Here is a 25,719-nt window from a genome sequence, read left to right as displayed (position 1 = left end):
TCCAGGGAGAACTGATCCAGGTTTCCAACTTTGGGCCAGCGAGGGACTGGAATGTTCTAGACTTGTATAAAGATAAGATTTTTTGACATTTGAGAACTATGACATTTCTAAAAATCTTTTTTTTTTTTTGAATATTTACTGCTAAGGAGAACCCCCCGTCTTTCCACTTTAGAAAATAATATCTCAAACCATTGTAATGATAAGGGCAGAATTTCAGCTGTGTACAATATGCCAGTGTCTGGCTCAACTGAATCATCTGTGCACAAACTGAATTCTTGGAGGGAAGATACCCAGGAGGATATATCACTAGATGAGTGGAGTAGCATCTGCACTAAGTCAGACACAGACTGTGAATGCTCAGCTAACACTATTACAATACAACTGGTTAATGCAAATGTATGTAACTCCTGCTAAGCTAAATAGGTTTAATAGTACAAAGTCAGATGTGTGCAGTCACTCTAAAGGGACTCTGTTTGTGGGACTGTGAAAAAATGAAAGACTTTTGAAAGGAGGTATCCTATACGATATCCCAAATAATATCAGTAAATTTGCCTCTCTATCCCAAAGTGTATATCCTGGGGTTATATCCATCCAATCCTTATCTAAAGAACAATGTAGCTACAAGCACTTATAGATGTGTGCTTATTGCAAGCAAAGCGCCTGATTGCTCTCACTTGGAAAAGTGTGAACAGGCCTAGCATTGGCAAACGGCTCAGGAAATGTCGTCTTGCCGGACAATTGAAAAGATAACATATATGGTTAAGGGTAAACAAGACATTTTCAAAAAGATTTGAAGCAACTATTTTTGGATTTTGTTAAGCAAAGTAATGTGGATGAAATACTGGCTAATGATGGGAATTCTGGGTAACTCGCTCTGCTTCGTGTCTGTGTGGGTTGGTGGAGAGAGTTATCTGACTGGCTTTGTGGCACTGTAATTCATTTGAAACATGTCCCAATTATGTTCTATCCTATTGGATCAGTCCGCTGTCAAAGGTCATTTTGTTTGTTTTTCTGCTTCTGTACCACTTCTTTTTTTGCTTGAAATGTTTCATTTTTGTTTTTATTATTTATTTATTTTAGTTGACTTTTTTTTTTCTTTTCATGCTGTTAATTTCTTTGTGTGGTTATTGCCCTGTGTTTGTCGTATGCAGATGTTATTTTTCATGTAATATATTTACTTATACATTTTCTGTTGAAAAAGAAAAATCAATAAACATATTGTTAAAAAAAAAAGTGCAAACATAATCCTCTGTACCATAGAGCTCCATTGTTGTCCAAAACCTAAACACTGTTGCACTGGGTGACATGTTCCTACATTATGATGAACAGGGTCATCATAGTTTATTTTGTGTCAATCCCACATACGCCATCCTGCTGCCATAAATAATCATTAGAGCATCAAATGCGTATAAATCCACGGCTGAAAATGGTCCCCAACAAATACACTATATAATCCTGTTAGAGTAATGTGGCCAGCTGCCTTTGGAAATTACAGGACCTTTTTTAAAATGTAATAAACAATATATTTTTTTAAAGATTTACTGCACATCTTCAGTAGGTGCCATGGGCTTGGGGCGTTGGAAAGTACTAAGAAATGGACAAAATACATGGTTTTGTTCTTTAAATGGGATTTGATGACAATAAGAACAGTATAGAATAACAACAGCCTCATCTTTTATGTTTTTGTTTGTTTGTTTGTTTGTTTTTTGTTTTTCTACCCTTTTTTTGCTGATCTAAACTGAATATAAATTGTACAGTGTTGATGGGCAATAACATATCTACAGGTAAGTATGATGTTTGCTTGATCAGGTAAAGTTTGTTTGTTTATTCAGATCTCCATTAGCCACTGTATTGTAACAGTGGCTACTCTTCCTGGGGTCCCCATAAGTAAACAATACTTCAATAACAGAAATACATCAATACACAACTATAACATTCATACTCACAATAAGACTCATGATGCATAACCCAAAGCCATCTAATACATACAGTAGCTCTATATAATAATGTCATCTCTTAAATAATTGAGAAAAGAAATAAATTAGCAACTCATTAACTAAATCACAAATAAAAGTGGGATGGATAGCTCCCTAGATCCAGTCACATCTTCGAGAACAGAAAAAACATATAATGTCATATAATGTTCTACACTATTCCTTGTGTAAACAAATTCAATCTTAACTTTTTGTTTAAACATGTTGTATTACTTTCTGAAACCAAAAAACTCAGTAATTCCATGCCACTATTGCTCGATAATTAACTATCCCCTGTATCAAACTAGTTCTACATGGAGGCAACAGAAAACGACCCTGTGATGACTGCTGAGTAGAGTAATGATGTCTTTCTGAAAAAAAAAACAAGGTTTTAGTGATGATGATATTTTTAATAAAGCACACTAGAGTACAGTCCATGTTCTGCATGGGTTGAAATATAGGGCAACTGACAACTTGAGTGCTGTTACTTACGTTAATTGTGTCATCTTACAATTGCAAAGGGGTACGTTGTAAGTTGTGATATTAAAAATTAAAATCTTGTTTGTATATCTGATGTCATACAGCATTGTATTTACCGGTATCCTCCTTTTGCATAATGAAACACAGATAAATGTTTCTGTCAGTATCTCATCAGCCTGACAGTAGGTTTAAGAAAGATCTTTGGTGGGTAATGATGGGTTTGTGATGTACAAGAAACATTATTTCTCGTCTCAGAGTGATGAAAACATTTGCAGCTCATCAAAAACAATTTATAATGAAAAGGAAATAAGAGTGAATTGAATAAATATACACGTACTCATCCGTCCATGATAACAAACTTGACCAACAGGAGTTTAAATTATTCAAGGCCTCAAATTGATGGTGTAAATGAATCCCAGAGCTTGAGGAAGGTATAAATACTCAACTGCATTCCAAGTTAATGCTACAGTTGTTTCAAATGGTTTTTCTTACCTACAGTAACAACACAGCTTTTGAATCTCTCATAAAGATACGTTAAGCTCTTTCACTAAACCAATCAATACTTAGATTTTTGAACAAATGAGTAAACAAACCTCTCTTAGAGGCCTATATGTGGGTGGGTGTACATACATGCACGCCTGCGTGCATGTGAAAGCCTGTGTGTTTTATTCATGTTTGGCTCTAAGCCACTTGTCTCTGAAGATATCAGAAGACCATTGTGATTTTCCTCCTGATTACACACCCTAGTTGTGTAACACATTTGAGTATAAATGAGTTTGTCGTGTTTCACATTCAGAGGGTTTTCCTCCCCTCTGAAAAGGCCACCTAACCATAAACACGGTAATGTGACAGCTGAATGTAAACCAATGGATCAGATGTTTGTTGATGAATCCAGTAAGCCTTGTGCACAAGAGCATATTACACATGAGACTACAGTTGCTGTGTTTCTGTCACTGGCTACTCGTCTCGTGCCTCAATAGTGCTTTCTCTGCTGGCGCAGCTCTTTATTGTTGATGTTTACTGGCTGCTCTGTGTGCTCTGCAGTCACAATACCAAGACGACCACGTGGTTGGACCCCCGCTTGGCGAAGAAGGCGAAGCCCCCTGAGAAGTGTGAGGATGGAGGTATGTAGACTGCACTACTCAGCAGGTCCACTCAAGCATAGACATTCCATTAACTACTGCACATGTATTTACACAAGGGCATACCTCTGCTGTACGTGCATTACATGATCCATCACACATTTTCACACAGTTAATCAAATCACCAACCAGGGTCAAATATGAGTATAACATCCTTTTGAAATTACATGTCACTTAAGAGTAACCCTAAGCATCAGTCATGTGGCCTATTTTTTTGGGAATTCTAGAGCTGGGGTCTAGTTTAAGGAATTCCAGAGGTGCTTTTGTATCCCCAGGATGCTAATGTGGGCTTAAGTGCAAGCAGAGACAGAGAGTGGCCACAGCTGAAAGAGTGGGACCCTTCCAGCTTGGTTTTAATGGATTTTTTACAGGCGGTCGGAAAGCTAGTTGGTGTGTTGCTTCTGAAAAGCAACTCGAAAGCTCTCTCTTGCGTGAAGAGCTCTTTTCTCTCTCTCTTTTTTTTTTCTCCCCTTCTGCCTGATATGTTCATCAGGGCATAACGTACATCAGCCATTCCAGCCGGCCTGCTTGTCGAAACCACAGAAATGTTCACTAAATTATTGTAGGCTATTTTCATGGCTACTTTCTTATGCTAAATGTCCCAGTCAAGGGGAAAAAATACACTGGTAACTACCACACCACCAAGCTGACTGGGTTACAACTCTCAGATGACTATCTACCAAATACTGAGCCCGCTCTTCCTCTTCTTTCTTCCATTTTGTGATCTTTCTGCTTGCCCTTTATTTGCATCTTTCCCCTTGCGACTAAACACAATAGCACTCATTTCTCTTCTTGCAGAGTTACCTTACGGTTGGGAGGAAATTGACGATCCACAGTACGGCACATACTACGTTGAGTAAGTTTTATTGATTTATTGATTCATGTAATTTTTAAGCACCTCAGCTGCCATCATCACAAACAGCGCTATCACACTCGTTCCTCACAGATGCACACAACGCACAAGTGAATTTCACCAGAAGGATCAGAGTATGAGTGCATATTACACTGCTTAGTGTACATTAGCAGTAGACCGGCATAAATCAATATTGTCTAAAAATAAATAAATGGATCTAGCACATAGCTCATTTTGTTTATCTCGGGTGAGGATGCTCTGAGTTATGTAACAGATAGAAGCATTTACCTGGAGAACAGTTGAAGATCCTGATCAGGATTTTCCCATTGTTTATCAGTGGGTGGCAAAATGAAACTCTGTGGGTAACATTGCAGTGACCTGTATACGAACACAACGCTGATTGTGCTCTCACTGTGTTCTGCCAATGTTTGTGTAAGTATGCGTGTCAGCATGTGTGTATAGAATGTAAGTCTGTGTGTACGTCTCTTTATATTGTCTGTGTGAAAAATTTGTTTTTGTGCTCAAAACCCCAGCAGGAAATCAGTGAAACACAGCCATTGTAGCAGCAGTAGAGAGAAGTGGGGAGCTTTTCAACAAGAATGCATGGAGGGAGGAGAGAGGGAGCTGGAAGGAGAGGTAGCAATCTGTTGTGATGAAAAGAAAATAGGAATGGTCACGTTGTTTTATTGCTCAGACTGCAGAAGGATCCCTCTTAGGTAGACATGACATGAGAGAGAAACTTTGGACAAGGAGAGTCAATGGCATATAGATGGAGCTTGTTGCTGCCAGTGCTTTAGCTTGAAATGAGCTCACTGTGAAACAATGGCTTTGGTTTGTATAGGGACAGCAGGCTGTTTACTTTGTTGTAGAGGAACAGGATGTTGCTGGCAGTCGGGAGCTTCATTTCCTACAATATTAAATGGCAAGCCAAGCCAATCTATACTGTATACGTGCAGTGTTAATGAATATATCTATAATGGCGCCACTATAGCATCCCTCTATTAGAAAAATTAGAAAAGGTTTATGTGCATACATAATTAATTGCAGAAAAATGGTCTATAAGTGAGAGGTGGGTATGTATATATTGTGTAGGTGTTTGTAAGTTTCTATTCCCTACATCTGACCCTGTTTATGTTGCAGCCACATCAACCAAAAAACCCAGTTTGAGAACCCGGTCCTAGAGGCAAAGAAGAAGCTGAGCCAGGAGACAGCTGTGATCCAACAAGCCACAGCAGCACCCGTTCAAGGTAAAAACAGCACTGCAGAAGATGTCACCCCTTTCAACCTCATCTCTATTTGGATTGTTAGGTGGAAAAAAAAACACCCAATATGTCATAACTGCAGAGGATTTGTTTAAAGGACTCACAGAATTAGATTTTGCACACATGGAAATCTGCAAATGCCACATTGCAATTCTAACACATGGGATGGTGACCTTTAAAAACATCATGACATATTGAGCCCTGTCTCATGGGTTTCACCTCTCTCAGGTCTCCAAGACATGCAAATACATGTATAACTATATGCCTCCACCAGCTTTCTGACTGTCATTGTCTGTCTGGGTAAAAACAACATCCCAAAAAATTTCAGTGAGTATGAAGTCATCTAAAATGAAAAATGATGAAAGTCTTTTTTGATACTCTATTACCTTCTGCTACCCTTTGTATGCTAATTCGGCCTCTATTGTCTGCTTATGAATTGAGAGAATTGTCAGAGACTTGATACTGTTTCACTGAGCTTATTCTATTTTTGTGCTCACTACAAATCACTCTTGACATGAGCATCAGCTAATTGTCTAAAATATAACTGTAGTTTAATTACTTTGGCTTATGCATTGTGTGTAGGCCGAGCCTTTCACCTAAGTCAGTGTGATGATAAATATGTTTTCTGGGAAAAGAAAGCAGTAGGCACATCATTGTTTCATGCAAGGTCAGCCTAATGCGTCAACCTTCAAGCAGCCTCAACCATTAATAGGTTGTCAAAATGGGCCTTTTCTTCCATTGTTCGCTCATATAATAAAAGTTTTTGTCAGTGCTGCAGTGATGGTCTGCTCTTTAGGTTGACAAGCCATTTTTCTCCTGCAATAAACATTATGAATTAAGTATGTTTTCATTACAATGGATGTATAATAGATTACAGTGCGGCAGCAGTGGAGATAGACAGGCTCGTAACGCTGGCAGGGTTTCAGGGAGTGAGAGAGGGAATGCAGGGGAGGAGGCTTGCTTTTAGCAGTGCATGTGGCAACAGCTGGTGGAACAGCACGTCAGAGAGGCCAAGCATAATCAGACATCCCTCTGCTCAGGTGTGTGAGGACTGAGGAAATTCACCACCTCGCCCCTGATTACCCATTACACAACCTAGTGAGCTGTCAGACAGTTGCTATGATGAAACCAAAGCATCATCAGTCGACGGTTACACCTCAGGCATTTCTTGCCTGAGGTGTAACTAACTATAAAAGAGACTTTTGTAGTATTCCAAGGTATGAGATTCCCTGGGAGTTTTATGGAAATGACTACTATTAAAGAAAGGAATTAGACATATGATTATGTACAGAAACCTATTAAAATGAACCAAAAAATCTGATGAATTATTAAAACTCAACTCATTTTTATGAATAATTTATGAAACATTCTTATTTTCACAGTAACTGTTTTACTGGAGTTCATTTACTTCATTATAGTATTCTCTGTTTCTGTTTTCAAAAGATTTTATTTGATAGTGGCTTCTTTTCTAGTGTCACTTTTATTTCAAGATGTATTATTTATGTACAGTATTCATTATTGGCAATTTTGGAGTTCCATATTATTTGAGGTGTTTGCTGCAGCTAAGCGTGTGGAGAAGACTGTACTTAATGTTTGTCAGTTAGCCAACATGGCAGGCTTTGTGCCCGCATGTTCAATATCTGCTTTGTTCTGACTGGTTGTTGACATTATGTACTTGGTACTTTCCCTGTTAGTCAACTATTGACCTTGCAAGGGCAGTTCTTTTTAAATCCTGCTGATGAAGGTGCATTCAACAGCAGCTGCTGTTGCTCTATTGATGTAGTAAGAGAGGTGTCTTCCCAATTATGCTGAATAATGTCACTGGAGATTTAAAACACAATTTAGTCACACATGAGAAATCAAAAACCATGGCTGTATGATGCGGTGGATCTGATGGTTTTGTCTGCCTCTGGCTTTCAAAGTCTGCCCACAAACATTGGCATGGGGACCTTCCTTGGACTCTCCCACACAAGTACAGGCTTGCACATGCCATACTCACTTCCTTCATCTATTTCTTTCTCTTTCTCCTTCCACTACTTATTTTTCTTCACACACAAATGGTTATTTCAGCTCTCACTGGGAGGAAGCAAAAGAAAAAAAAAACATTCCATGATGAGTTTATCAAGCAATTTGAATGTGATTATGTAAATGAGCTTTTCTTGATCCATGAAGCATTGTGGACATGTGGAGTCCATACTGACTGTGATAACTTACACTGACTCACAGCCGTTCATGTCTGCAGTGGATGTTTATGACCGCTGAACCATTTGATAGCATGAGAGTGCCTGCATTTAAATTCCTCACACATGCCTCGGAAAGTTAGTGTTTATAAATCTGAAGGGAAAGAGGGAAAGTGTGCAGTTGTTACTTTCCAGCCAAACTAGAAAGTTGCTGTTGTGATCTTAAAAAAAATAGATATGTAAATAGAAACATGTACAGTCACCGTGTGCATACAGGCAATGGAAAAAGATAAAGAGAGAGAGGAGGAAGATATGCAACTGTAGATTTACATACACAGAGCAGCTATTTTAGGCGAGGTGTAGACATACACTCACCAGCCACTTCATTAGGAACACCTGTGCAATCTAATGCAATCCATTACAACAACTCTGCCATAAATTCTACATTTACGAAGCTTACACATTTTCAGTTTTTCTTGAGGTCAAAATATTAGACAAAATATTAGAATTACCATCCAATATAATGCACCCCAGTACACCACCACCACCCACTACAACCTCAATAATAAACATGAAGTAGAATTATCAAATTTCTGGCAATGTCAACAAAAACTGAAAATGTATAAGCTTTGTAAAAGTGGAATTTATGGCAGAGTTGTTGTATTGGATTGCATTAGATTGCACAGGTGTACCTAATGAAGTGGCCAGTGAATGTACATTGACATGGTCTTTTAAAATCCAATTTTAGCAGCAGATCTCAAAAGTCACATTGAAGTGTAAATTTAGCCAAAGTATGAATCATAACCTTTGACATGTTACCTTAAAGGATAAGGCTGTTGATATTTATATTTTTGTTTTTGTTAATAAATCACTGAAAATACAAAAATTTACAACAAATTGGCTCTAGGACCGGGTTCTCAATACTAGCAAATATTTTCTGTGTTGCCAAAGCCTGATTAATCTTATTTCTCAGTGCTACAGACCTCCATTGTTGTCCAAAAATTAGAAACACATAAATGAGCCACATGGTTGCACTGGGTGATGTGTTCCGTCAATATGATGTACATTGGCACTGAAGGTTATTTGAGTTAATCTCATATACACCGCTACGCTGCCAATGTTCACAAGAGCACCAAAATAGTGTCCTGTTTGAGTAAATTTTTTCTAAAAACTTTAGGGAGGAGGGGTAGTTGTAACCAAATCACAAGGTCAAAAGCCCAAAAAAGGGGTTCACACACCCAAATCAATTAGATACTTTCTTTTTATTTAAATTGTCCAATACAGGCGCGGGGGGGGGGCAGACATTTTGTTTTTTTTCATTCTGGTGGAATTGTTTTGCAGCAGTTCATTCCTCTTTGAATATACAAGAATTGGTAGCTTGTTCGGTAAAATGACTAAGCGATAATAAAATGATTTTTTGTGGCATCTCAGCGACTGACAGCCACATCACATTCTCTCAGTATACAGCACAGTTGCTGGAATGAGCATCATTTGTCATGGGCTGGCTTCAGTTTTACTGTTTTTGAGCCGAAGCTATAACACAGCACCGGCCAGAGACCAACAGGCAGGGAGGGAAAAACGGTGTGTCCATGATCTAAAGTGCTGATACCACAGTAATGCCAGATAGGGAAGCTGCTCAGTTTAATTCAGTGTGACCCTGACAGTTGGTTATCTACTGTATTGCGTATGCCACAGCCAAGCTGCTGGTACATATTGATGTTGCCACTGACCTTAAGTTGTTCCTTACTCAAGTTATAAAAAGTTTACAATGACAAACCTCTTTTTTTTTGGAGTCACTGACTGCAGTATGGAGGGGATGGGAGGACATCATGCTAAACTGGATGCAGTCAGGGGTGTTATATCACTGTTCTGCTCTATAGTTTTGTAATAGAGGGAAGCACATAATGGTTACAAGTTAAAAGGAAATAAGCATCTTAAGCTAACATTTTATTTCATTTTACCTGTCTATTTGTGCTCTTGTCTCAGTGAGGTTGTACAAAAAGGCCTCTGTTGAAGGGGTTTATCTAGTTTAGGAATGTACATTATGCCTGTTAATTAGAAATGACTAATTGCTATGTTGATCCTTAGGATATTATGCATATAATTGATGTTCAATGCAGACATGGATGGATTTTGCTGTCTTTCAAGAAGGATATGAATTCATTAATGAGTGTTTCTGCGTTTGATGTGGAGCACAGTTTTGAGATCTGAGTTTTGTTTGATAAGGCCCGTCATTCACTCAGGCTTTCTATACCTTTTTAACAACCATTTTACATGTGCTCACACGTACACTTTGTTTACAGGTAAAGGAGGTATGTCTGGCTTCACTGCAGACCCCAGCCAGCTGAAGGGTGAGATGTACCACACAGCACTGAAGAAGAGCTCCCAGGGATTTGGATTCACCATCATTGGAGGTGACCGCACAGATGAGTTTCTGCAAGTGAAAAACGTGCTCAGTGACGGGCCTGCTGCCCACGACAACAAGATGGCATCTGGTGAGCAAAAATCCTGCAGATGTACTCTCACTAGAAATTGCATTCTTGCTCAAATAAACATTGAAATCTCATTTATCTGAGTGGTAGATCTATTAATTTATAACTGCTAATTGCTGCCATATTACAGAAAACTCTTTTGCAGCCAACATATACCAACTGTTCTACCATGATGCACTTGGAGATATTAATTCTACCTCTGTGGTGTTCCCTTACGCCAACACTGTCCCATGAGTTCAACAAGGCAATAACAACAACTCTAGCACTGTCAAGGGCATAGTTTTATAGCAGACAGACTGATTATAGTGGGCGTGAAGCCATCCAACTTCTTTGTTGTTTAGTTTCTGATCTTGCCATTGCCTTGCGGCTGTCTACACAAACCAACAGCTGTGAGCTCTGAGTTTGTGAGTGTGATGGTTACAATAGTACAATGTGACAGAAATCTACACCCGTCTCCCCTCCGCGTAGTTGTGGCTCAGAGCGCTGTTCAGGTCTGTTCAACAATGCAGCGAGTGAAGGAGGGACAGGAATAAAGTGGGAAATGAATGGTAGACTGACAATAAAAGGAATGGGAAGAGGTACAGGGAGCTGCCAGAATGAAAATATAAGAGCAGTGAAGAGGAAAGGAACATTTTAGAGGAAAGATCTATCTGACAAAGGAAGGAGTTAAGTGCTTTCCAATGAAATGTAGAGACGTGATGTCTAGATTAAATACCAGGGGACAAACTCTCACTGTCACTTGCTTTCTTTTCTCACTCTGTGTCTTAGGTGATGTGATCGTTGAGATCAATGGGATGTGTGTGCTGGGGAAGACCCATCCAGAGGTGGTGCAGATGTTCCAGTCCATCCCCATTAACCAGTATGTGGATATGGTTCTTTGTCGTGGCTACCCGCTTCCCCCAGACGTGGATCTAGACAGTGATGACCCTCTCCCGCCTCCTCCTCCCCCACCGGCTGCCCAGCCCCAGCAGGCTTTGCACGGTGGAGAGGTGGTGACAGCTGTGCCCCTCATCAATGGACAGCCACTGCTTGTGAAAGGTGACGTCCTCCACGGCTCCTCCCAGGAGCTCCACTATGTCACTACGGATGCCAGTGGCCGGCCGGTCGTTGCAGCCATGCCCAATGGGAGGCAGGGGGAGCGAGGAGAGGTGGTTTCAGGGATGCTGCAGCCGGAGCTTGTGAGCGTGCCGCTGGTTAAAGGACCTGGAGGATTTGGGTTTGCTATCGCCGACTGCCCATTGGGCCAGAAGGTGAAGATGATCCTGGATGCCCAGTGGTGCCGTGGCCTTCAGAAAGGAGATGTCATTAAAGAGATCAACAGGCAAAATGTCCAAACGCTGAGCCACGCCCAAGTGGTGGACATTCTTAAGGACCTACCAGTGGGCAGTGAGGTCAACGTGCTAGTGCTACGAGGAGGTAAGACACTGAAACAACAAACAAATGCATCTGTGTTTTTGTATTGTAGGTCTGCCTGGGTCTATGTGTTTGTCCATGTTCTGTGTATCCTCATCGTGTCATTCTATTCACTCACCCATCATTCTCATGCTTTTAATGCCATCTATGTGTGACGTAATTTGCTATTGCTGTCAATGCAACTTCAACAGTGCCCATGGGAGGTGAGGTCAGCGTACTGACACTGACAGGAGGTGAGGTGATGTTGTGGCTGGTTGGGGGGCATTGACTGACCACACACTGTTGTTCAGTAGAAGCCTGGGTGATGCCACTGTGTCTGCGGTCTGCATAAGGTCATCACAGCAGAGACTGCTGCCTTTTTAGCTTAAATAGATGCACCTGCACCCCTGTAGCTGTAGCATACGATGATCAGGCTTGATCTGGTTGAGCCCTATTTCTCTTTTTCTCACATGCATATGAGGGAACATTTCTCGAGCAATCCTCCTGTGTGCCTCCGCTCAAACCGCCTCTGTTTATGATGACTCCCATTGAGGCGTAATGCAGTCTGTTACAAGTCTGAGAACGGGAATTACATAAGTGTGGGGATGTGCTTGATTCCAAGGGAGAGAGGGAGGAGGGTAGGCACCCTTCAAATGTCTCCTACATCCATCTCCAGCCGCCCCAGGGATTCACTGCGCAAGTCGATGAACCCTGGATTGGCTTTGATCATCAGCAGAGCGCTGGGGATCTGTGCATGCCTCTATATCCATGGCCCCTTAAAGAGCCATAGCTAAATGGCTATAGAGGGAAGGTCCCCAGGGGTCTCCTCCCCATAGCCGCGCCCCAACCCTCCTTACTCCTCTCCCAAACAGCCATACTACGCACCCTCACTGCTGTGCCACCATCACCATGTCCTATGCCAGTGACGCACTGCATGACCCCACAGTCAAAGCAGCGCTGGGCTCAGCCTCACCCAGTCTGCCCAACTGAAGAGCTAATGCCTGTTTTAACCCTCATTAGACAATGGCCTTTGGCTTAGAAGGGGATCCCTCTGTGTGTATGTGTGTGTGTGTAAATGTGAGTGTTGGGCATTAGTGGTGAGCAGAAAAAGAGCAAAGCTAAGAGAGGATGAAAGGAAAAGAGTGGTGTGGGTGGGTGTGTTTCAGGTGTGTGCATTTGTCTTATTTCATGACTTTGATGGCTCTAAGGTTGAATTGGGAATTTCGCAGTGAAGTGAAAAATGCCGCTGCGTCTCCCCTTTTAGATCAGACTCCATTAAACCCTCATCAGGCCAAGTGTTGGTCCAGCCCCACAGGGCTGTAGGCTCCAGAGGAGTGTTTGTTAATCCAGTTAATGCAGGGCATTGAGGGGAAGGGAGGAGGGGGCTGTAAGAGATGATCTGTAGGGAACAATCTGAGCGCCTGAGATGGAACGTGTGGGTGTACTGTACAGCGAGCAGAGAGAGGGAAGAGAATTATCGGTCATTGAATTATATGCATGAATCTCTAATGCTCTCACCCGCTTCCTTAGCCCTGCAGTGGGCTTGAACCATGTAGTCTACACTCCAGCACATGCACTACCTTTATATTCCCTATCTATCTTTAACCACACATGGATGTATATTCCCTAATGGAGCATTCTTTAGTGAGTTTAGAGCAACTCACTAGTTTATTTTTATGCTCACTGCTGCTGTTTCTCAGTCAGAGAGGCAGTGCCATCTGGTGGACGTTGGTTTCAGTGGTTGTTGTTGCTCCAAATCATATATCTGCATTTCTTACCATATTCATGTTGTCTATCTGTGTCTCTCCATAGGTCAAACATCCCCTGTCAAGAGTCTAAAGCCTGTGAGTAAAAACATATCTTTTCCTTTTTCCTAACTATTGTTTCCCCTTGAGGAATTATCCCTCAATTTAATTTCAAAGCTTTTTGTCCTTCAGCTTAACCAGTAAGCCTCTGTTGCATCGAATTAAATAAATTTGAATATTGATTATGTTTCTGGGCGCCTCCTTTTGTTTGCTCTGAAAAACGGTCTTAATTACTTCCTTTCAGTATTCATATTCTTAGGGCTATTGTCAGGGGATTGCAATGGTAATGAAGCATGGATGAGCCTCTTTAGATATTGTGGTATTATTAATACAACAGTTTTAGATAAAGAAGTTGCCCTTTCTGGCTCAAAAGGCCTGTCACAGCCACAGGGAAATCTTTAGTTTTAGGATTTTAAATTACATTAAAATCTTATTGCTTAGCCCTCAAAACAATAGGATGACTGTATAGTGAAAACAGTCTATGTTTTTTTTTTTTTTCAAAAAGAGAGTCAGTGAAGTGACCTTTGTTGCATTTGATAATTTATCACCGTTAGATGCTCATCCACTGGGATAATGAGCTACAGAGACTATCAATAAAATGTGTGATGTCTTTCATAGGCAAACACCAAAGGAAGTGTGATCCTTTAAAACATGAAAAAAAAAATTGTAATTACAATACTTGAACCAACATGTTGTGTTTATGGCCAATGTAATCTTTACAGAGACAGGAAATGACAGCCAGTACAGAGACTTTGGACGGTATCGCTGACTCAGCCCCCCAGGCCCTTGCTTACCACTCCAACACGAGCACACTGCGCTCCGCCGACTCCCCCAAACGAGATGCCACAGAGATGTACCTGAAGTCTAAAGCCCTACTGGAGAGCAGACGTAAGTGTAGACCAAAAGACTTCATCAGTTGTTCTCAGATATTGCTTTTTAACCTTATGTCCAGTGCAGCTTGAAACCTTGATCTCTTTACACAATAGTGATGGAGTATTACTCATCCACAGAGCCTCACACCAAAGACATAGATGTTTTTCTAAAGAGAGACATTGAGACGGGCTTTGGCTTCCGTGTTTTGGGAGGAGAAGGTCCACAACAGCCAGTAAGTATATAATAACACTGGACAGCTGTGGCTCAGGAGGTAGAGCGGGTTGTTCACAAATCAGAAGGTTGTTAGTTTGATCCCCGGCTCCTCCAGTCTGCATGTTGAAGTGTCCTTGGGCAAGATACTGAACTCGAAATTGCTGTGAGTGTGTGTGTGAATGGGTGAGTGAGCATTAGTGAGTGCTATATCACTCCTGATGAGTAGCTTGGCACCTTGCATGGCAGCCTCTGCCATCAGCGTGTGAATGTGTGGTGAGTGGGTAAATGCTGGCATGTGCTGTAAAGTGCTTGAGTGGTCGGTAGACTGGAAAAACTTGTGTAGCTTTTCAAAACTAAAAACTGTCTTTAAGATTGTACTGGAAGGTCTAATATACATCAGAGCTAGTGATGTGAACTGACAAATAACAATTTTTCTGTGCTTTGTAAAAAGGTTTTCTAAGCCTTAGTAATGATAGTAATGTCTGCTTCCTCAATGGCTAGTTCTCCATTATACTGACCCTCTATCAGAATGTCTTTCCCCAGGTGTACATTGGGGCCATTGTGCCCAACGGAGCTGCAGAGAAAGATGGTCGTCTGAGAGCAGGAGATGAGCTCATTGGCATCGATGGTGTGATGGTCAAGGGTCGTTCCCACAAGCAGGTGCTGGATTTGATGACCAATGCTGCCCGTAATGGTCAAGTTATGCTGACTGTGCGCAGGAAGGTCATCTACAGAGGTGAGTAACAAGCAAAACACCACATTATCATTGTAAATATATTATTTGCTACTACTGTTAATATCTGACTCTTTATAATCAATAAATGGAAAAATAACAGCCTATAATATGCCCAAATCATTAAAACTTTAAATATCCTTGGACACACAAGAGATGATGCATTTAAGATTTTTATAGAAACAGCAGTTTGTTGAAAAATAGATGTATGAGTCAAACATAGATATGGACTCGGTGTTTAGCGTGAGCAGTTGGCATAGCTGACCAAGTAAAGGAGCACAACTCACACTTAATGAGTAGAAAATCCAGAGGAGATGTGTTCTTTAAATGATCTGGAGAATCACCACCTCAATTATGACTTCAGGCAATAGAGGCTTTGCACAGAATGTCTGTGTAGTTGTCTGTCCACCAACATAGCCACCAGTAGCCATTGGTAACCACTTTCATCATCCATGTCCTATTGATCCTACTGCCCCACTGTGACTTTGTTTATAAAACCCAGTAACAAGACACTACTTTGTTACTTTTATTTGAATATTTCTCAAACATGAAAAAAAATCCTCAGAAATGCATTCACCCCACACACACAAATACAAACATACATACACACAATACAAAAAAGTACACCAAACAAAAGTACATAAACATCTGTATCCTTTCATATTAGACGTGACCGAGGAAGAGATACAGGAAATGGCTCCAGTGTTAGTGAACGGTTCTCCCAAACTACCTCGCCTACCGATGCCCAGCGCTCTGGACCACGAGTCTTTTGATATCACTCTCCACCGCAAGGACACTGAGGGCTTTGGCTTCGTCATCCTCACCTCCAAGAGCAAACCCCCGCACGGAGGTGAGAGTCAAATCTGTCAGTACCAAAATTATTATTTGATTTTTTTTTAACTCATTTTAAAATTGAATTATCTAAATCCTAAGCTCACATACAGTAAGATGTATTGATGGGATTTTGGTCCTGTTCAATCCAAAATATATATTCACTTCTGAATGTAGCAGGCATTACATGTAACCCAACCATTCAACAGCCTCCAAGTACACTGGAAATGTTTGTCACACTACAAATGGATGGGGCCATGATAATATTTTATTTTCATTAAACATGCTGTAATAGTTATTAAAAGAATATTAAAATGAATAAATTTTGGTTTCAAGACTTCATAAGAAAAAACATTAAGAAAATACACATTGAAGACAATGGGAAAGACTTATTGATCACTCATTTCTGTTGTCATGGCAAGATATAATACTGTATGTTAGCTACTGTGTATTTAGAGGTATGAACCAATTTAAAGAGGAATAAAGTGAAATTATGAATGTAAGGAGTGAGATATAACAGCCATGTGTTTCTCCTTTATTTTAGCAAAACAAAGTAAAGTTATTGTGGCACCATGCTCACTGCCTTTCGTGTTAACTTTCTAGATGTATTTCAAGGTTTTCATTATGGTCGATACATCTGGGGTCTTAATGTCTCATTTGTCCTCATATCTGCCTTTTCAGTCATCCCGCACAAAATTGGCCGAATCATTGAGGGCAGTCCCACCGACCGCTGTGGCCTGCTGCATGTTGGAGATCGTATCTCAGCGGTCAACGGACGCTCCATCATAGAGCTCTCTCACAATGACATTGTACAGCTCATCAAGGAGGCCGGCAATGTTGTCACCCTCACTGTGGTTCCTGAGGATGGTGAGTATCTCTGTGTGCCCAATTGTACCTTTTATTAAAGTTTGTAGGTCTTGTGATGAATTTGGTTTAATCAAATTTTCAACTTTTTTGTCTGCCTGGGGGGAATTGGTTGATTGGTTAATCTTCTACTGATGAATTAAGTAGTCTGTTTATAATTCCTATAATTGTGCAGGCAGGCTTAATTTTCTTCAAGTAAAGAAAATTAAATGATTAACTTTTTAACCTGAAATGAATGTGAAAGTTGTTGTGGAAGAATTATATATGTGGGCGTCTTAATATCTTAAGATTATAAAATCATAAAATGTATTTCAGAATACAAGGGCCCTCCATCTGGAGCCAGTTCAGCTAAACAGAGTCCAGCTCTTCAACACAGAGCGATGGGGCAACGATCTGCACTACAGGATGAGCGGTAAGGATCTGCTTGCACAAAAGAAATGTTGAAGTAAACAGGGGAAAAGGCCCTTGAAACAGCTTTTGCATAGTTGATTTGAAGTTCATTCTCAGGACAAAAGCAGAGCAGAACTTTTGCTGCATCTGTACCCTATACAATTTTATCAGGATACAATTTTTTTGCAGTTAGTTTTGGACAACCAATATTAAACTTGTACTTTAACAGTACAAAATGTACACCAAGTGACCAAAATTGGGCTCAATTGGGCAAAATTGAGAAAATGATTGTTCCACCTTTTTATGTTTTTTCTCCATAAATTCTTCCTGTCGATGCACCCCACTGCTCCTACTTTCCCTTTTGGCCTGGTGGATGATTTAGACGGTGCAGACAGGAAATGCAACAGAAACCCCTTCTTAAGTTGAAAACAAATCATAATACAGCGCGGTTATGGTGATATTAATAAAATGATGGCGCTGCCTGCCTTGATTAATTATCATTAAACCACAAACACCATCTGTAATTAGACTCAACATGAAATAATGTGTGGAAAGAGGAGGTTGCCTTCAGAGCAAAAAGCTGGTGTAATAAAAGTGTATAAGATAATAAAATCATAGAACATACTGTATACAGTACAATACAGCACAAACATTTAAAAATCCATATAAAAAATGCATCCCTCATCCATTTAACATTATGCAGTACATTAGGTTTTATGTTTTGCGTGATGGCTCAGTTTTTTGCCTGCAGCATGCTGTATACAACATGTATTACTGAAGAATCACATCTGTTGTTTGTTGTAGTTATAACCTCGACTTGGAGGAGAAAACAGATGGAGTCAACTGGTCTGACCACAAGACTCTTCCACTAAGTGAGCAGGGAACGCTGTGTGTGACAGGACCGAACCAGGTAAGAATAATTATTTTATTCCTTCCACTGTATGTTGTCTTAACAACAATCTGAAGGTTAAAGCTTCTGAAGGCATATAACATGCAATCTTTATGACTATATGAAAAGAAATATTCAAAACAAATAGTATTTACTGTGTGCTTACAACATAACATCCTGTTGTCATAAAATACAACTCAGTGGGTCCATGCATCCATTAAAGTTCCAAATAATGTAACTTAAAGTCCAATAGACAAAGATTAAAGCCATTCAGAAAAGAGCAGGAATTATTAATGACATCTAAAATCAATTTAGATGTCATCAAGGAAATTCTCCAGAATCTGATGAGACATTAATGTTGTCAAGGCAACTTCAGGCTGAACAGATATGTGTGATTAAAAACAGGCACATTCCGTAAACAGGAAGGTGTTTCATGGTTTCAGGTCTTTTATTACAGGAATTATTCATCAAGACCTGCTTACGTATTTGTGTGTGTGTTGCTGCATGTCTTCATATGTCTGCATATGAGTTTAGCAATGTGTTATCTTTATGCTGTGCAGGGTTGTCTGACAGTGGAGTTAGAGAGGGGTCCCAGGGGCTTTGGCTTTAGTCTGCGAGGTGGAACCGAGTACAACATGGGTCTGTACATCCTGAGACTGGCTGAAGACGGACCTGCTCAGCTGGACGGAAGGATCCATGTGAGTGGTCATTTTATTATACAGCATGTCTTTTTCTACCTTAAATTATGCCATAGTGACCTGACAGTGGATAGGTAATCTTTGTCTTGATAGAAAATGTTTTATCTTATGATTACCTGACTTGCAGAAAGTTTAGTTTGGAAAGTTTGCCACTGTGGCTGGATGAAACAAACTCAAAAGGTCTATAACACTGCTAGTGCCCCCTCGAGGCTGCAATATTCATTACACCCCACAACACATTGAGTTGAGAGGACAACATACTGCTGAATTTGCTTTTTTAAGAATCTAAGTAGTAGTGGGGCAAAAATTTTTAAATGTAAGATTTTGCCTCAGAAGAAGATAGAAGAAGGGTCACTGAAATTGAATTTCATTTAAATTTGAGCATCTTGTGTGCAAAGTTGAGCTATAGGAAAGTTCATGGAATTTCCTGAAGTAGAAATTTTGGTGTGATGGTGGGGCTACAGGAAAGGTCAGGGGGTCACCAAATTAATTTGGGAGTCATTCTCCCTGGACTGTTAATATTCACACCAAATGTCATGGACATTTAGCTGAGATTTTTGGACAGTTTGCAGGAGTTTTGGAAAGACAAACCATTTGCCAACAGAAAGAAATCATCAGCCTCGGGGCATGCAGACTTGGTTTCTTGATTGAATAAAAGTCACTGCATTCTTCGGTTACGTCTAAGCTCCTTTTGTTACACTCAACATTGTTAGATACAGTTTTGCGAGCTTTTATGAAAACCATTACATTGCTGGAATCTAATTTTGAACATTTACTAGTTTATAAATCACAGAGGTAAATTAGAGTAAATAAAATTTCTTTTAGTGTGCACTGGAGATTAAACTAATTGAATTGTGTTTCAACAAATGCAGTTACAGTGTTAAGGGTATCATGCTGTAGATGCTCTCATCTGTAATGTGTCTGCAATTTTTGAGTTTCCATTTAGCAAAGTAACTCAAGCGCTCGACACAGCAAACAGGAAAGATATAGTGGATCAGCGATATGGGTTATGGTCTTTATTATATATTATTATATGGTCTCTATTTTCGTATTGTATTTTGTTCTTATTAATTGTATATTATTTAAACATTTTTTCTCTATTTACTGTATGTATATCTTACCTACATCCTCAAGTGTCTTTTTTTTCGTTATGTGTGTTACTTGGCTGCTGTAACACTGCAGTTTCTCATCTTATCTATCTATCTGTCAGCAAGTGTCCATCCCTCTTAAGACACTGACCATATCCAGGAAGGTCACACTGTAACTGACCCTGTACTCTTTCAGTTTTAGCAAAAAATAGAATTTCCCCATGGGGATGAAATTATCACATTATTATAAGGATGAGAGGGGAGACGGTGCAGAGAAGGATAGAAGAAGAATAGAACCTCCTAGCGGCAATCAATCTTAGGCTTGCCAGACTGTGATCTCTGGGCATGACTTTGCATATCCAAGGGTGGAGAGGAATGTCAACACTGATTAGAGCCTAACAGACTGACATGTTTACATGCTTTATCCTGAGTTATTTTGTCATCTCCAATAATAGAGGGTACCTCTAGGGTATTACAAGGCTGTGTATGTGTGGCATGAAATTTAGATTCTTTGATTATGCATATTTGTGTGTAAGCACACAGCATCTGTATGTTTTAGTTTGTGTGCATACATAGCAGAGTATGCTAAGCTTTGATAGGTGGGTTTCTGTTTAATAACTGCATAATCTGTATTACTGACAGGTTGGAGATGAGATAGTGGAGATTAATGGGGAGCCGGCTCGCGGCATCTCCCATACACGCGCTATTGAACTGATCCAGGCTGGAGGAAACAAAGTGGTACTGCTGCTGAGACCTGGGGCGGGCCTGGCTCAAGATGGCAGTAAGTGCTGTATACAAACAATTAATAGTAACAACAGATGATAGGTTCAACATGCAGTACGGAGTTCAATTCAAGTTTTTGTTCTAAGTGCTATGCTACTGTCTTTAAAGGGCATTTTACCCCATAAAAAGTTATTGCTCAGTGCTCAATTTAAAAGACAAGTCTGGTGATATTCTATATTTTTCTTACTGTAAACAAATCCCATGAAAAGACCAAAACCAACAATGAATTGATTTTATTAACAAGTACTGTGTGTGTATTCAAAGGCTAATATCTTATTCCTCTGTGCCACAGACCTCCATTGTTCCAAAAACTATTAAAGGGGGCATATTTTTTGAGATTTAGTTATTTTTATACTGTTATGATGTAGAATATCTATGTTTAACGTGGTCAAAGTTCCTAAACTTGAGGTGAATATTTGTAAAAATTCTCCCTGCAAGTCAAAAGCACAGGCTTCAGCCTGCTCTGAACGCTCCGTTTGCAATGTTATTTCTATTTCCTCCTCTTGATGACATCAGATTGTTCATGAATGGCCAACATACATCAATGAGCACCTTCATTATGATAAACATGGGAACTCTAGTTTATTATGAGTCCCACATATAGTATCCTCTTCCGTAACCACTCACTAGTACACCAAATGTGCAGCTAAAATAGTACCCAAGAAGTGCACTATTTACTCCTGATTTTAGAAACATTTGTTAAAAACTAACACTGCTTAGGAAATTATTTAACTTATTTAGACAGACAGACTCTCCCAATACTGGGAGAGTTAGGAAGTGTTTTTATGGGATTTATCAGCCACAAGAAAAATATAGAATATTGCCAGCCTTATCTTTTAAAACCTTACTACGTTGTGACAGATAGTAGGCAATGACATTTATAAATTGGGTCAAGGCTAGGGTAAAGTCTCTCAGCATGTCATGTTTGATTAATGTTATTTAACAATAAAAAAATTGTTAGGGATTGGATGTATTTCCTATATAAGTTTACAAGGAGGGACACTGACAGTAGTTAAATACATGCTGAATCCACCTAAAGTTTAGCTAATGATAATGACTCCATCCGTTTGTTAATTGATGGAGACTATTTTGGCATGTTATAATAGATGAATGTTCTTTTTTTATTGTTTTTTTATTTACTAATTTAATCTCTAACCATCTGCTTCCTTTTGGCTTTTCTTCTCTTGCCCATGATGCAGGTAGTACAGCTTCTTCTACTGTGTGCTACTACACTGAGCACCAACACTAACATCTTCACTGCTTTTATTGGCCTCTTCTCTTTTACCTTGGTAATTCTTCTCTTTCTCATATGCCTTTCCACTATTAACCTCTACAAATAATCTAATTTTCTTGCCTCATTCAAAATTTCAGTCTTTTGTGTGAAACATCTAATATCAGTGTATGCACATAGTGTCTCCAAGTAAAATGTGTGGCTCTTTTACAGGTCAACATGATCAAAAACTCATTTCACCCACGAGCTATTCCAGAGGTGTGTTTTCCTCTAACGCATCACCCTCGTCCTCTCCATATCCCACCGGGGCTTCCATCTATGTTTCCTCTCCCTCCTCCAGCAAACTGAAACATTCCCGCAGCTGGAGCACCCTATCCCCACAAGACCTCAAGCCCTGCAGCAGCAGGGTTTTAAGCTCAGTGGAGGAGAGTGGTGAGTGGGCAGACAAGGAAGTGGAAAGGCTCTCTCCAGCAACCCTTGAGCATATCACCTTCTACAAGAGGACCAGGCCCGCAAAAGACTCCAGAGAGCTAAGCAGCCCAAAGAAAACAGGGGAGACATTTCCTAAAGCCAAAGAGCAACATCAGAGTCCCAAAAAGACTGACAGCCTGGCACAGGAAGCAACACTGAGCAAGAATAGGATGTCTCAGATGCAGACAAAAACACGATCCGCAAGCACTAGGAACTCTCCTCAAGCTGGACAGCAAGTGTCTTTGGCCCTGCAGCGTGTCGAGCATCAGCAAGGCCCTCAGAGGAGATTAAAGGACTCTTCCAGCAGAGAGAGCTTGAATCATGAAATGAAAAACTGCAAAGGGGCGAATCTTGAGATCAGAAGAGGCTCACAAGGAAGGGAGATGGGAGGGAGGGGGGGGAGGACCGGGCCTGGCCAAGAGAAAGAAAGTTTCAAAAAGAGAGTGGTGGGAGAGTCTCACCACCACAGGACATCTCATATAGTCAGAGAGAGCGAGAAAGGCACTGGTAAAGACTCAGGGCAGAGAGATGCTAATGGCAAGAGCAAACCTAGAGAAGATAGGAGTATAAGTAAAGAGACTATCAACAAAAGAGAATCATTGTCATCTTTTAAAGACATGTTAAGAAGAAAAGGCTCTGTAGTTTCTCCAAGAGAGGGAAAAGGAAGCGAAGACACATTTTTCTACTCCAAAGAAGACATTCGTAAGGAAGACTTTGTGGCCTCTATAAACAGTATTCCAGGGACCCCGCAGAGCCCAAAGGGACCTATTAGCCCTGGCCCTTGGAAAATGCCCAGCTCAGCCAGAATCCTCTCCCAGGCAGAGGTCCTTCGTGACCCTTTGTGATAGAATATTGGATTGCCCAGACTTGAGCTGTGCCATGGAATATTTAACAGTACCCTCAGTGGATTGTTTTTCTGAGTTCTTCCATAAAACAGAGAAGTGCAACATGGTGCCACTTTTATTACCTTTGGACCATGTCCAGATTCGTCTTTTTTGGGAGTCCTGTGAAATTACATGTGGCATGTAGCAGCTCCCCTCTGTCTTGTCCGCTGCTTCAGCATCTTTGATGTGGGATTTAAGCATGTGCGGCATGCTCGGGGCCTCACCAGACAAGACATTTTGAAATGTGAATATGTGCCAATCCTGGGAGCCTTCTGTGGAACAACAACTACCAACAGCGCTTCACCCATTACAATGCAATGACCCATATGCAAAGAAAGGAGAAAGGCCTCGCCTCTCGCCTGTAGTATACACCAAGTGTGACTGTCATCTATGGTTTAATTTTGCTCTCGGCCTCATTGTGGGATATTTTGACTGTCTTTTTCTTAAAAGTTTGCTCAACTGCATGCAGTAGGTCCTTCTGTTTGTTTTACTGCACGTGTTCTGCACAACACTGAGGATGATCCTGTTTCTTGTTTATAATTCTCATTCTGGACACCAGGTGGATTTCAAATACAATCCAGCAAGCGTTCACTTTACCGGGGAATCTAACTGTTCTATGGTTATAGACATGACTCTACTCCATACAAACAGTACCATTAAAAAGACCAGAAACTTGTGGTTTGAGATCTTGTTTACCATGTGTATGATAACCAACCAGTGTGTAATTTATTGAGATAATAGATGAGTATAAGTATATGTAGCTGTACCAAGCCATTCCACATTTTGATATAGACTTCAACGGTTTGTCCCATGTTATTTGAGCTTTCACCATCCTTCCGATGTACTTCAGTGGTAGGAATTACCATGGATCTTTGTAGTTCATGAAATGTATAGGTAACATGCAAACCGCTGTACCAAATGTTTGCAATCGCTCAAAACGTGTCTCATTGTGAAATATAATATATATATATATATTTGAATGTGTCATGTTTTGTAGATTCTAACTTTAAAATATCTATTGAATTCCATTGCACTGCATCTGCCCTTGTAGCATAACAGAATGACCATGAGTTGTATTTAATTTGTGATGTTGACTTGCTACCAATGCATTGCCGTTATTATTTTATAAAGCTGTAATTTTTTCTAAAAGGTTCACTGTTTAATGCCAAAATGGCAATTTATATAATACTGTGCACATTCTGAGTCATGTCCCTGGTGATTTTACCTTTGACTATTGAGAAAAGAAAAATGAGGGTTTTAAATCTATGTATTTGTCAGTCCTGCTGTGTGATTATGTGCCAGGGTAGCTTGAAGGATAATGGAGCATAGAAAGTGATGTAGTGGTTTACTGAGATATTGAACATGCTGCAGATGTAAGGCAGGTATACAGAGATCCCACCTTCTTACATATTTCAAGGGTAGTTGAAATGATGGCTTTTAGATTAACAATTGGTTCCAATAATGGGGTCTGTAAAAATGAGTCAACAGTCAAATTTCAGTGTTAGTTTACAACATTTTTGAAGCTTCTGCTGTAAAATCTGAGAAAAAAAAACGTACTCAGCATACCTGCTTATACAACTGACTACATTATGAGATTAAGACATATTCAGATAAGCTCAGGGAACACAGTATCGTAGCAAATGTGTGATAAAGTCAATATCAGTGACAGTGAAATGATGGTTAAGGTCTGTAATTGACTGTGATGAGAGTGTGTGACTGTATAATGGAGCTTTCAGGTTAAAATCACTAGAGGATGCGCTATGAGCCAATCAGTGGTAGGTTTTTGTGCAATAGTTTGGTTGGTTGAATGAGTAAATCCAACCCTGAGCGTCAGGTAGCCTACAGGCAGTTTACTCTGGTCCAGAATCAGATAATGCCCTTTTTATTGTATGTCCCCTGCACTGTTGTACTCCTTTATGCTTTTATTTTGACCATTTTGTATCTCATCTCTGTATCATACTGTGGCCTTGCATCGCTTCATTAGAAAAAAACAATCCTTGTGGTATCTTCTACATTCTGTAGGAACAGTAGATGTAAATGTTTGTACATTGTACAGCACCTTTATAAATACTTACTGAGTGCTCTTTCGGGGAGAAAATAGAGGTATATTAAATTGCTCCATTATTTTTTTATGTAAAAAAAAAGAGAAAATATTTAAAAATGGATCGAAAAGGATAGGCTGTAACCTTGAC

At 40.1% G+C, this 25,719-nt stretch overlaps 1 protein-coding gene across 2 annotated transcripts in view; it reads left to right on the top strand.

Annotated features, from left to right (window-relative positions):
• Positions 1-25,719, top strand: part of LOC137181142 (membrane-associated guanylate kinase, WW and PDZ domain-containing protein 3-like) — a 127,447-nt gene that overhangs the window by 101,681 nt on the left and 47 nt on the right. The window contains exons 6-22 of one of the 2 annotated variants that reach the window (XM_067586566.1): positions 3,498-3,577; positions 4,394-4,451; positions 5,589-5,695; positions 10,194-10,385; positions 11,151-11,798; positions 13,587-13,618; positions 14,302-14,467; positions 14,590-14,684; positions 15,194-15,401; positions 16,066-16,248; positions 16,911-17,096; positions 17,409-17,505; positions 18,288-18,393; positions 18,933-19,070; positions 20,801-20,939; positions 22,141-22,230; positions 22,386-22,500. In XM_067586566.1, the coding sequence (XP_067442667.1) occupies positions 3,498-3,577; positions 4,394-4,451; positions 5,589-5,695; positions 10,194-10,385; positions 11,151-11,798; positions 13,587-13,618; positions 14,302-14,467; positions 14,590-14,684; positions 15,194-15,401; positions 16,066-16,248; positions 16,911-17,096; positions 17,409-17,505; positions 18,288-18,393; positions 18,933-19,070; positions 20,801-20,939; positions 22,141-22,190 (2,485 nt within the window). In that variant the 3' untranslated portion in view covers positions 22,191-22,230; positions 22,386-22,500. Of the gene's footprint in view, positions 1-3,497; positions 3,578-4,393; positions 4,452-5,588; positions 5,696-10,193; positions 10,386-11,150; positions 11,799-13,586; positions 13,619-14,301; positions 14,468-14,589; positions 14,685-15,193; positions 15,402-16,065; positions 16,249-16,910; positions 17,097-17,408; positions 17,506-18,287; positions 18,394-18,932; positions 19,071-20,800; positions 20,940-22,140; positions 22,231-22,385 lie in introns of both variants that reach the window. The other variant, XM_067586565.1, reaches the window with a different exon arrangement.

Source organism: Thunnus thynnus, chromosome 4 (genome assembly GCF_963924715.1).
Source record: "Thunnus thynnus chromosome 4, fThuThy2.1, whole genome shotgun sequence".
Lineage (NCBI taxonomy): Eukaryota > Metazoa > Chordata > Actinopteri > Scombriformes > Scombridae > Thunnus > Thunnus thynnus.
Note: the sequence above shows the minus strand (reverse complement) of the source record. Positions and strands in the feature narration are given on the sequence as shown.